This window comes from Octodon degus, unplaced genomic scaffold (genome assembly GCF_000260255.1).
Source record: "Octodon degus isolate 3935 unplaced genomic scaffold, OctDeg1.0 scaffold00129, whole genome shotgun sequence".
Taxonomy (NCBI): domain Eukaryota; kingdom Metazoa; phylum Chordata; class Mammalia; order Rodentia; family Octodontidae; genus Octodon; species Octodon degus.
Window position 1 is genome coordinate 238017 of NW_004524705.1, and position 13612 is coordinate 251628.

Genomic DNA, 13612 nt, shown 5'->3' on the forward strand with positions numbered 1-13612 from the left:
ACCTGGAAGTGGAGACACACATGTGTCAGGGGAGAGAACCAAGCAACTTCCAGAGACAGTGGTACCAGATGTCCGAGAAGCTTCACAGTTAACAAGTCATCAGAGAGGAATTTTTAAAAGGAGAGGGCATGTGGAAGTACCCTGTAAATCCAGGCATCACTAATGCCAGCTGCCAACCATGCCTTGCCAACTTGTAAGGAGATATCAGGTGATGTGTATGAAAGCACAGAAGGCAACTGCGAGGCTGCCTGTGGGACCGTGCACCACCGCCCTCGGAGCCCTGTCCAGGCAGGAAGGCAAGCACAGAGGAGCTCACCGCTTGCCAGACACTGAAAACACTGGTCTCTAATCAAAGGTAAGTGTTAGATGGCAGGTTTAGCACATACATGTATGCCTATCTATCATCTATCATACATATATGAATGTCGAGATATAGATATAAGTGATATGCGTAGATATCATCCATATAGATAATATAGCTCGAGATAAAGAGACGGAAGTTTCAGCTTATGCCAAGAACATAGAGAAATTTGTAACCCTAAAAACACATATTACAAAAGAAAAATGAAAATGGATGATGCAAGTCCTACTAGTCATTAACCATCTATGCTGTCCCTACCTGTGCCCGTTTATTTGCCTCTCATGTTTACAGTGCAGCAATACTGTTTGGCAAGGTGTAAATTGTTTTTATATCTTGAACATACTTGCTGTGTCTCCCTGCCTCTGCCTCCGAGGTTTGCTATGGGTGAAATGCTCACGCTGGCTTCTCTCTCGTGTGGCGCGTGGTGAGGTCTCTCCTCTCACAAAGCCTCAGGTTTCCAACCCTGATTTTCAATAACTTTACTGTGGTGTGAATGTAGTTTATTATACTTCTTGAATGTGTAGGTTCATGTTTCTCAATGAATTTGGGGTGTTTCCAGCAGTAAACGTTCACTTCGGGTTTTGTTGTCAATTTTTAAATAGCTTTCACATCTATCCTCCACCGCTCTGTGCGGAAGAGCTGCTGGAGCCAGGTGGCCGCTGAAGCCCCCTGGAAATCAGAGCCGCAGCTCCTTGAGCCCAGCAGCCAGGGACTTCTTTCAAAGCCCGTGTGACTGAGCAGCTCACGGCTATCCCCACAGCACAGCGCTTCTAACTACTGTGACCACCACCTGTGTCATCGAGGTCCCCTGAGAGGTGAGGGTCAGGCCCGCTCCTTCGGGTCCCTGCCTCCTCAGGAAACCATTTAAACGCCTGCCTCCTCAACTCTAGCACTCCCTGCCGTGCCAGGGACCCTACGTGCACAGGATCCACAGGCATTCAGCAGCCTTTAATGGTCTGGGCTTTCTGCTTTTGCACCATTTTACCACTATCTCTCCTTTCTTTGCCAGATATTACACTGGAAAGATGAAGCCAGCATTATCTTACACCCCTGTGAGTCTGGAGAACTCGTGTGATCGGTCCTGTGAGGCATGAGGTCTCAGGGATTAGCAGGGTCCATGTTTTGCTTGTTCTAATGTCACCTCCATCTTCACAGGCATATTACCACACTGGCCCAAAATAGCTGGCCAGGCTCGCTCTGTGCCAGCCCTGTCATCGGGGGCCAGGCCAGGCTCGCTCTGTGCCAGCCCTGTCATCGGGGGCCAGGCCAGGCTCGCTCTGTGCCAGCCCTGTCATCGGGGGCCAGGCCAGGCTCGCTCTGGGCCAGCCCTGTCGTCGGAGGCCAGGACTATCTCTGGCCTCTACTTCAGTCATGTCAGGACCATGAATGCAAGTTAACCACCTGTGCACCTGCACCTGTGGAGTGCCTGCTGCCTGCAGATGGGCCACATCCGGAATGCTGTCCTGTCCCAGATCCCAGGAATTGCTTCGTGTCCTTTCTAGTAAGAAATGGAGAAATTGTGCTCACTAATACACAATTTTCCCTCTAAAAACATGGCACCAACACTTTTTAAGTCTGTTAATTCTGCATGAAGTTCTTGCAGATTTCTGGTAAGTTTTTGCCCTACAAAGTGACTGCTAGCTGTCACCAGCTTTGGATGATGCACACTCCTCCCCAGCTGCCTGCAGGAGTGGGCTCCAGGTAGGTGGCAGGTTCTCCCTTAGCTGGGACACAGTTTAGAGTGACCATGGGCACTGGATGACTCGGGATGTGGTGGTGAGTGTTCACATCCCTGTGGTCCAGGAAGGTGTGGGTGCGGCATGATTTTAATAACAAGCATGTAGACCACATGCATGAGAAGAAATTGGAAAAGTAAGAGGTGATACAAAAATGAGTAAATTATCTGTGTCTTATGAAATTTAAACTGATGCACGAGTAGGCTGAGGTTTTGTCCAAACAGTGTAAAACTTTGGTGAAACGTAAGCATGTCAGTGATCACCCAGAACTGGTGCTGTCCTGTCCAACCCAGGTCTACGGGAAGTGCAGGCGCTGCACCAGTGCAGCCCCAGGCTGATTCCTCACAGTATTATCTTTAAATGCTCTGTGCGGACTTAACTGACTTTCCCATCACTGAGCGGTCAGACTGAACTTATTCTTTTTTAAAATGTTAGACTTAGTCCACGTCTGCAGTACATAGAGCGACCCTCGCTGTAAGGAGCTGGTGCGCACACATCGCTCACAGCAGTCCCCTCCTCATGCCCTTCCCTTCCCTCTCCCCCCCATCTCTTGTCCTCTCTCCGCAGAAGCCACATCTAAGGAACCCGAGGCAGGACTGTCTGCAGCACCTGGGCTGCACAGCTCAGGCTCAAGTTCAGTGGAGGAGACTGTGCCACACCCCAGCCCAGATGCCAGGTGTGTTGAGAAGCAGATTGTGTGTTCAGTAATCTGGAGTGCATCCAGCAGATCCCTGGGAGGGCACAGTTGAACACAGCAGCACAAATCACCTTCTCCCTACCATACTTGTGTGTATAAGTTTGGTAAATCCTGTATTCCTTTTATTTTTTTTAATTTTAGGCCAGCCTCAGCCTTATGAACTGCACAGGTTCAGGATGGTACGATCTAGGAGACACAGAAAGGCTTCACGGGGACTGTCCTCTTAGCTCCAGTTTCTGAAGTCCAGACCACAAGCTGCCTCGTATTATCCGTGTGGCACGTGGTCCTTATGTTCTTGTCCTATTCCACACGAGCACATGGATGACCAGAGAGCCGCAGACGCTGGCTCTAGAGTCCAGGACCTTACTAAGGCAGCTCTCCCAGGCCCATCACACCCAGGCTCTTTGTCTCCCTGTCCCAGGGGCAACTGGACCTCCCACGTGACCCTGCCCTCCTCAGGTGCACTCTCAGGCTCCGAGGCACCTTTCCATGCCCACACCCCAAGGCACAGGATGGCCACAGCAGAAAGAGCAGGTCCCCTCAGCAGGACCCTTCCCGTGGCTGTGCCCTGGGGCAGAGCTCCGCGCTGCGCCACACAGGGAGGCTCTACATCACTCCCAAATTGTCTCAGTACATTAATATTTTGGTGTCTAATTCTTATGCTTCATGTTTCACTTTAACTTTAACAATTCTAATTATTAAATGTTAAGAAAGAGTTAGAAACACAGACAAGACTTGGTAATATATATCTTTATATTTATTTTGAACATTGTACAACTTCTTTATATTGAGCTGGTTTGAAAACCTTTCATGTGAAAATAAGTTTTAATGTGTATACAATGAGATGAAGTAACAATCTGATGCACACGCAAAAATATTCCAGTATGTCCTGCACCAGAAAGCCCATGGCCCTGGCAACCCATACCCACTGAAATCTCTGTTTTCAAGAGAGATTGCAAAAATCATCCCATGCAAATCTTGAAACTGGAGCATTTTTAGAAGCTCGTTAAGGAAGATACATGATAGTTGGGAAGCAAAGCCCAGCAAACACAGGAATGAAGGGAAGCAGCAGGTGTCTTCACATAGTGAAGAGTGGAATGTCAAAAGGAGACAAAACTGCTTTGGAGAGACTGACAAAGCTCAGCAAGATAGCAAGAGCAGACCTGGCGCAGGCAGCCCCGAAGCTCCTGCAACAGGGCGGTGGTGACAGAGGAATACGGAGCACGCTCTTCCACTTGGCAGAGGCCTGACCAGTGGTAACCTAGCGGCTTCAAAATAAAGGTAGAGCTGGTCATCACTGCATGTAAGTGATAGATGTCGTGACGGTCATAGACCCGATCAGGGATTCCGTCTGCCTTCCTACTGTAGCCACGTGGGAGAAGGAACGAGGCAGCGTGCGCACTGCACAGGCTTGCGCCAGTGAGCACAGGAGGGGCGTGCGCTTGCGTCTGCCTGGGACGCACGCTCTGCTTTCCGCTGGGGTGTGGCATCATCTAACGAAAAGTAACTTAGTTAAGCCTGAAAGACAATTTTAATTAATAGTCATGCCAATGCCATCTAATAACTTTTGTTTCCCATGCACAGTATGGAAGCCAAATATGTTTATGCCCCTGAAAGGCTTGTAGATTTTATGCAACTTTATATGCAACTCATATATTTCTCCCTCAGAATTTATACTGTCATTTGCTTCAAGTCAAGAAATACTTGAGGAAAAAGAGTCAGACTCGAACTGCTGAAATATTCTGGGATTCCTGGGCTTTACGGAGGTGAGCATCAAAAGGTATTTTCCACTCAAATGCAGATTTATTGGAATATATCAAGTGTTTAAAAGTGAGACCAGTAATTCTTACACTAACTAATAGTGATGAAAACTTGCACATATGTCTATAACAATGGCATTTGGATTTGTATTGTATAAAATATTTTCACCTATAACTCCAAATTTTTATTTGATCCTTAAAGCAGTTTTTTGTGATTTATTACCTCAACATAATATAAACAGAGACTCAGACTTGGGGGATTTGAGTGAATTCGTGGTCACAGAATGGGTTAGTGTCAATTAAGCAGGAGAAGAGCTAAGTTCACCTGACCCCATGCTTTGTCCTCCTGTACGTCTACTCTACCACTGTGGGAAAAAACGCCTGTGTAAAGGAGCAGCATCGTTCCAGGACATCATGTGACTCTCCTTAGGCACACTCTACATCATTCTCAGCGCGTACTTCATGCCGCACCACAGCAGAGTGAAATCTGGGCCCAGAAAAAATGTATAGTTCTGTCTCATTAGTCTTTTTTTTCCATAATTTTATTAAGAAATAAATAGCAATGAGACAGTTTCAAATCAAATTGGTAGGACAGTTCCAATAATTAGCACTTTGCATACAGCCTTCCTAGTGGTTATTTGTTGTACAAGATGCAGACATAATGTCCTATTTACAAACACTATTAGAACAAATCCCTCTATTCCTTGAATTAAGAGAATGTAGCTATATATCTATCCTAACCATTTGGAATACACAGATACAAAATTGTCATTCATCTGTATCCCCTTTTTTTGTTTAGTTCCACATTTAATATTATAGGTGTGTGAACTCAGTAAAATATTCCAAAATAGTCCAGTAGTCCATAATAGTACAGGGTCTTCCACTTGACTGGCAGTGTTAGAAATTGTTAACCTGAGTCCCCTACAGCTCAACATAACAACATGGCTTTATTTCTTGTACTTCATTTTCATATTTTTCTGCTGGATGGTTAAGACCAAGGTAAAGCAGGACCTATGCAACAAGAGTTGTAGCTTTTGGGTCTGATAAGGTCAGTGAAATCCCCTCAGGATTTATCCTGAGATCCTGTACCTCAGGTGGTAGAACCTTTCTCAGTGCCAGCCATGTGGATGAGTCACGGCCATTGCTTGGGCTATTTGCTCTCTTTGAAAGCCTGAGAGAATGTTTTCTCTCCATGTGACTCTCCTTAGGCACACTTTATATCATCGATCACTTTCCTCTTCAACCCCATAATCTCCTTGATCAGAAAATTTGGGACACTACAGAGTTACATGATGTTACAGTACAAGGTCTCATATCTCCTCAGTCTTAATTGACCTTGGAAGGCTAGGGCCAAGATGTTGGCTTTCCTTGCGGCCCTCCTTTCTGAATACGTGCTGCTTGTCATGACATGCCAGTGGCTGCTATGCTGTCTCTCAGGTAGATGTCTCATTATTCTGAACCAGATAGTTTATTTAGATTTGGCTTTCATGATGAGGAAAGCCTGTGCCTGGCAAGTCGGGCCTTTTGTGAGCAAGAGCAAGGATGGTAAGCTGAAAACGTGAGCATTCTTCCATTCACTAGCTGGAGAAGGTGGGACAGTGTGAGATTACAAAACACATGTGCAAATAAGGCGCAAAATGGGGGCAGAAATGTAGGAGGTTGGGAGTCCAGATAATCCCCTAGATTGGTCTCTCTGCTTCAAAAGTATTTTAATACATGTGCTAATTTTTTTCATTTATACCACTGTTTTCCATTTGTTTTCTAAAAAGAAAGTTTTGTGCTGTTATTTGTTTGTTTCCTTTTTGTGAGAGAGAATCTTTCATGTCTGCCTCTTACACTCTTTTATGTCTAAGTCTTATGCTACTTTGGAGATAATGATACACAATGTAGCAACTACTATTGTTCTCTTATAATTTTCTTATGAAATTTGTTTTATTTTAACATATGTTTCAAATTGTAAAAACACTTAGGTGTGCGTTTAGACTGAGAGCCTAGAAAAGTATGCAACTCTACAACAGTGCGCTCTCACTTATCTCTGAGGTCTTGGGGCAGGATTAGGAGCACTAAGCCCAAAATGCAGGCAGGTGGAAGCAACAGAAATGGGACTGGAGTGCCGGCTGCTCCCCAAGGTGCACAGTGTTCTCTTTCTAAGGCACGGTCTAAGAGAACGCGTGCCTGCCACACACCAGGTCTTGACTTGATTCTCAACATTACAAATAATAAGAATAAGAATAAGAATAATAATGCACATGACACAGAAAATGAGGCAAAATTATACATAGTGTTAAGAAAATTTACAAAATCTGGCACCAAAGATTCCGAAATTAACAGAATGAAATAAAGCAGTAAATACTGTTTACCGCTATTAAAAACAGCAGTGTAGATTATAATAAGCTTTGTGATTTCTCAATTATGAATATTTTTCATTACTTAAAGCAATGGTTACACACAGTAGAGGTTCAAGACATTTGCATGGGGGGCTGGGGAGATGGCTTAGTGGAATAAGCGCTTCCCTGGCAAATACAAGGACCTGAGTTCAATCCCCAGTTCCACCAAAAAAAAAAAAAAAGACATTTGCATGTTTGGCATATTTTATTTGTTAAGTGCAGTCAAGGTGTAGCTATTGTCCTGGGCGTGGGTAGAACCGGATGAGCTGCTACTGCAGGTCCAGATACTGCCCCTCTAGCAGCCTCGCCCCAACACGCCGTGCCCAGGTCAGCACTGTGAAGGGAGTGGTTTGCAGTTTGCTGCTTCCTGCTTTATTGTGGGGACCAAAAGCCACCAGACACCCAGCACCACTCAGCACAGCATAGGTGCAAAGCAAGCTCTTAGCAACGCCTCACTGCTGTTTTCAACAGTTATTTTCTCTGTGAAAGTGACTCAGGCACTCACAACTTTAAAATATTTAGGAGAGCACTAAATTATCTTGGGAAACTTAGCTCACAGTTTGGTAAAATAGCTTGTATATATTTAGCCTTAAAACATAAGAAATCAATCTTGACTTTCATATAATGTGCATTTTTCTTCTTTATCACAACCTAAAATTATATCAGACCTATATTATATCATTTGAGCTTTTCTTAATAAATACTACAAACATAGTTCCAGTTCCCAAAAACAATAGGTGGCCGATAGCCCACTGTCTGCTCTGCGTCCTCGTTGCAAAACCTGATTGTTAGTGATTATGCCAGTCATGATATGAAAGATAATTCCCCGTGACCCTGAAATTAAATCTTCTCTTAAAACTCAACAAAAAACAGTTTTGAATACTAATGTCTTCTTTACTGGATGATTCCTTCGTGTCTGACCTTGCCAGAGTAGTGTGTGTGGCCCAGCACATGTCACCCCTCACCGTCTGGATGCACGGGCAGGAAGTGTGCCCTCGTGAACAGGCGGACCCGAAGGCTGCGCCGGCACACACACTGCTCCCCAGCAGCTGAGCGGCGGACACCAACAAGACACCAGGATCAGAGATGCTTGTCTGTTTGTCTGTTCTGGGTTTTGTTGTTGTTGTTGTTTTTACTTTTAAAGATAGGGTCTTGCTATACAGTTCATTTCAGCTCACTTTATAGCCCAGGCTGGTCTCTAACCTGCGACCATCCTCCTGCCTCAGCCCCCCAAGTGCTGGGATTACAGGCGTGCACCAACACACCTGGCTTTCCAAGATGTTTGAAGGGTTGTGTTTATTCTTCCCATAACAATGGTGCATTTAAACAATGGCATCACTTTAAATCTACCTACAGTAATATGTTCACAGACATACACACACCTATGACATGGTGTGGCTGCTGTTGGGAATATTGAGATAGTACAGTAACACCTAGCATCCTGCCCAAATGACCAACAATACCTAGCATCCTGCCCAAATGACCAACAATCTTTTGAGTATTGATCATCAGTTTTACTTAAAATGCATAAAGATTAGCAGTCCGAGATAAATTGTTACATAGCAGAATACAAAATATTTTTCAGTGTTTTCTTTCACCTTTTAGAATTTCTATGCTCAACAACTGATTTGTGCGTTGTCGTTTTATTTCCCAGGGACACCACCTACCACTAAACTTGGGAAGACTGGAGGCTGCGTCAGGGCCACTGGAGGGCCAATGGAAGGGCACAACACGTCCTCTAGGGACTTCACCCTCCTGGGGCTGTTCACCAGACAGGACACCTCAGGTCTGCTCTTTGCCACCATCTCCACCATCTTCCTCACGGCACTGGTAGCTAATGGGATGATGATCTTCCTCATCCACACTGATTCGCGCCTCCACACCCCCATGTACTTCCTCCTCAGCCACCTTTCCTTAATCGACATGCTGTACATCTCCACCATTGTGCCCAAGACGTTGGTAGACTATCTGCTGGGCCAGAGAACCATCTCTTTTGTGGGGTGCACAGCTCAGCACTTCCTCTACCTCACCCTCGTGGGGGCCGAGTTCTTCCTACTGGGTCTCATGGCCTATGACCGCTACGTGGCCATCTGCCACCCCCTGAGGTACCCCGTCCTCATGAGCCGCCGGGTGTGCTGGCTGATAGTGGCAGGCTCCTGGCTCGGGGGCTCTCTGGACGGCTTCCTCCTCACGCCCATCACCATGAGCTTTCCCTTCTGTAGCTCCCGGGAGATCCACCATTTCTTCTGTGAGGTGCCCGCTGTGTTGAGCTTGGCCTGCGCGGACACAGCCCTGTTTGAGACAGTGATGTACGTGTGCTGTGTGCTGATGCTACTTGTGCCCTTCTCTGTGGTGATCACTTCCTATGCCCGCATCCTGACCACCGTCCACCACATGCGCTCCGTGGAGGGGAGAAGGAAGGCGTTTGCCACCTGCTCATCGCACATGCTCGTGGTGACCCTGTTCTATGGGGCCGCCATATACACCTACATGCTGCCACCCTCCTACCACACACCGTCCCAGGACATGGTCTTCTCCGCCTTCTACACCATCCTCACACCCATGCTGAACCCGCTCATCTATAGCCTGAGAAACAAGGACGTGGCTGGGGCGCTGAGGAGGGCCCTGGGGAGGATGGGGTCTTCCCAGAGAGGGCCTGGCGAGGCCTTGTGAGGATTGACTTCACCTCATGGGTGTGGGGACAGGAACACTGAGCCAGGGTACCCACGTCACACTGTAAGACACTGTATCGATTCCTTCTTTCCTCTCTTCAATCTTTCCTTCTTCCTACCTTGTTCATGTGTGTTCAAAATAAATACTCAGTGGCTTCCAGAAACACAGAGAAATATTTGTCCAGGACTTCTGCCTCTCGTAGGTATAAGAAGTCTTCAAAACTTCAAATATCATGGACAGTATCAAGGGTTGCAGGAGGCAAGACGGGATTTATCCCACTGGTGTACATATCCCACTCACGATCTAAAGAGATGGGAATGCTATCTTCCTGAGAGCCTCTCAGAAGAGTTGTGACTGGTCTCTGTGCTCTTCGTGAAAGGGATGAATGCACGGTGACATACTCATGCCATCAGAGTAGATGTTCCACCACGACCCGCACCCCTTGTGCTCCTCCTACAAACACCATCTCGTGCTAGGGAAGCCACAGAAGTAATGTCTATGAAGCACAGATCCAGCAAGACGAACTCATGCTCTCGGGAGATCTGTTGCTGGGCATGTGTGTGGACAGGCTCTGGGTGCTGCTGCTTTGTTTCTTCTTGTGCACACTTATCACACACCCAGGGCTCAATTATACATAATCAAACAAGCTCAAAATTTTTGTACACCTAAAATATGTTGAACTTGTACTTTAAGAAAATGCTAAAAATAAGGCTCAGGATATGACCTGTGCGTGATGTAACACAAGAAATACAGGCACACTGCGATGCTGGGGTGCGTGGGGGCTGCTTATCTGGGATGCTCAGGAAGGCCCCCAAAATGTGCAGCTTGAGAAAAGGCAGGTCCAAAGGAGCTGGGAGACAGTTTGGCAGGCTTAGCGCCTGCCTGGAAAACCCAAGCACCTGCGTTTGTCTCCAGTACTGCATGCTGTGCTGCCGGCCATGTGGGCCTGAAAGTGGGTGTTGTGGTGCTGGGAAAGCTGGGACGGCTGAGACAGGAGGAGCACTGCAAATCTAAACTGCATAGTGACACCCTGTACCAAATAAAAAAATTAAATATTTTTTAAAAAGCAGGGGATAGGAAGATGCAGCACAGAACCCCCCAAGTGGGAAGCACAACAGGTGTCCGTGTGTGGAACAGGCATGTCAATGCAGATGCTGGGCACGGTCGCTGATCTAAAATAAATGAGCAGATGTCACAGCAGAGGTTCCCTTATGTCCTGAGTCCTCACTGACTGTGAAGGGCTAGGGACAAAGTGTTGGCTACCTTTTTAGCCCATCAATCTGTCTAATTTTTGGTCTGCAAACTTTAGTTGTTAAATGTCCAGAAGAGAAGCTCACTGATATTATTATTGTATAACGGAGATGGTTAAGCTGAACATCACTGTCCACTTGCATGTCACATACCTTAGACATAAAATGAACCTGCTATTTTCCAACAACCATGGATGTTCTAAAATCTAAATCCCTACAAAATTTTAAAAAACAATTACACATTTTTTACACAGATATTTAGAAATCGAACTATATTCAACATTGTAGCAGCACAATCCTGCTACACTTTGTTTTTCTTTTCCCTCATTTACTTTTATTAACTTTTTTAACATATATTTACTTTATTTTTTCCAATTATTAACCTTACTGAAGATTAATAATTATATAACAAATCAAAAAGTATGATAAATATTGAAATGTGAAAGATATAAGATATAGGCAGAGTGAATTTTAGAAAAATATTTCTGAAATGAATACATAACATGAGATTGATAATAGATTGCACAATGTAAAAATTATTTACAAATTTAAATGACTATTACAATGAAAACCGTGTAAAATAAACATGAAGAAGAGTTTAAAGATCAGTCATATAGTAGTTCTCTCTGTGCCTAAATCAAGAAACCTATATTTATAATTAGAATTCTCAAAGTAGAAGGGATTAGGCACTAAATATTTATAGATTCAAAACTTCTGAATTTAGTTAAAATTATAACACCACATTACCAAGAAAAATGAACCTTTTGCACAAGAAATATGAATAAAATCATACCAAGATACACAAAACTGAAATTGTCCAAAACTAATTGTAAAGAAAAAAATCATTAAAGCATGTACATAGAAAACAAATACTAGCTATGGAAGAACAAAATTAAATAACATTTTATTACACGTTAGGAAAAAAAGAGTAAGTGGGTAAGAAACTAGACTTGTTTATTCAAAGGACTGAAAAAAATTTTAAAAAGACCTGTCCTTTTTGAATTCTGTAGTAAGCAAACAAACCTTTGAGAACTAAAAATAAAATATTTTCCTATTATACAAACTCAAAATATTCTAATCCCTCCAGATGTAGCATATAGAAAATAACAAAGACCATAATCCAGAAGACAAGAGAAGTAGCTGTGCGGTCCTGGGTAAAGAATAAAGAGCCCTAAAAACTGGTAGTCATGCAGGACCATGTAAAATACAATATTGGATGAACCTATTTAAAAGGTCTTTGAAGATTTCCACAAAACAGTATCAATCTTATGTCAGGTTATATACATATCTTTTCATAAATGTGTGTGTGTGTGTGTGTGTATGTGTGTGTGTGTGTAACAGACAAGGAAGAACTAATATAAAGTCAATGGAAAATGACAATATACTTTTTAAAGTTTCTAATACTAGAAGAAAATATCATACCATGTCTTATAAGGAGATTGTAAGTAAAAGAAACAGTATAAATCATAAAACAAAAATTAAAATTAAACAATATTCAGACAACAATATGCAATGTATTAATTATTGTAACTGTCCTACTAAGCTGTTTTGAAACTGTCTCAATGTTATTCCTTTCTCAATAAAATTAATATAAAAAGAAAAATAAACTAAAAACAAGAAAATTAAATATTAATTAATTTAAAATTAAATTAAATATTTCAAAATAATATTCAAAAATTAAAATTTGAATAGGTCCAACTAAGAGGCCAGAATGTAGTGCATCATGTGCACAAATCTGTGATCCATTCAGAGTACTTACGCAGTATTTGATCAGGCTAATACATATAGACCAGCCGTAGCAATATACTATCCCCATGAGTCCCTCTTGCTTCTGACTGGTCACTTTCATCCTGCTCTTCGTTGCTGTGGAAATCACTCACCACTGGCTTTGTTTTCCCTCAGTTTGCCCTTTCCTTGCCTTTCCCTTTGTCCTGGCCTTTTCTTGTTGAGCTGGGTTTTCACCTTAGCAGATTTTGTCTCAGACTCAGACTCCTCATCATCCTCCTCCTCGCTCCTTTCCTCCTCACTTTCTTCCTCTTTGGCAGTTTTCTGCCACACACTCTAAAACACCGACTGCAAGACAATGGAGTCTTCATAGATCTGGGATCCCTCCATGTTGAAAGTCTGAGCATTGTGACACAGAAGCATGACAGCATGACATCTTTCTCCGGGTCACCCAGGCTCTGGTACTTACGATTATGAATTATATCCTTTTTTTTTTTAATCCGCTGGCTTCCTAACTAAGTCATAGTATCCTGGGAACTCTTTCCTGGAAGGTACCTGAATGAAGGCATCACTGAGCTGCCGCCCTGAACTATCCTTGTAGTGGATCACAGTATCAATGATGGCCTTCCTCTGTTTTGTCAGTTTGGGGGGACTTGGTGACAGCTTCTCAGCTGGAGAGCGGCCTCACCTCTTCTTAGCTTTTTCTACATCTTCCTTCACAGGCTCTTTGTCCACATTTCTTCAGCTTTTGCTCTTCTTAAGCTGAACTTCCCCTTCCATTTCTTCCAAGGTGCTGTGCTCATTGGCCATTCTGGGAGAGGGGCTCCTTGGCAGGCTCTGGATGGCCTGGAGACAGATCTCCACCTGGGGAACACCTTCTCTCCAGAAACATTTTCTACTGTAGCAAAGCTCTTTAAAAATTTTCCCAAGTATTCTAAAAGGACTGAACTGTCTCTTCTGTATGGAAAATTACATTTCTGTATAAAGTATGGAGCGTGTAGGAAAACATTGTTGAAAAAAAAA

At 43.9% G+C, this 13612-nt stretch overlaps 2 protein-coding genes and 1 pseudogene across 2 annotated transcripts in view; 2 read left to right on the top strand and 1 right to left on the bottom strand.

Moving 5' to 3' along the window:
- Positions 1 to 4089, bottom strand: part of LOC101569395 — a 26557-nt pseudogene extending 22468 nt beyond the window's left edge.
- Positions 4090 to 8657: 4568 nt separating this feature from the next.
- On the top strand, positions 8658 to 9614 carry LOC101569792 (olfactory receptor 2T1-like). The gene has a single exon (XM_004640946.1). The coding sequence runs from the start codon at positions 8658 to 8660 to the stop codon at positions 9612 to 9614; it is 957 nt and encodes a 318-aa protein (XP_004641003.1).
- Positions 9615 to 12287: 2673 nt separating this feature from the next.
- Positions 12288 to 13612, top strand: part of LOC105743497 (olfactory receptor 2T27-like) — an 11277-nt gene continuing 9952 nt past the window's right edge. Inside the window, exon 1 of the mRNA XM_012516833.1 lies at positions 12288 to 12305. Within this exon, the coding sequence (XP_012372287.1) occupies positions 12288 to 12305 (18 nt within the window). The remainder of the gene's footprint in view (positions 12306 to 13612) is intronic.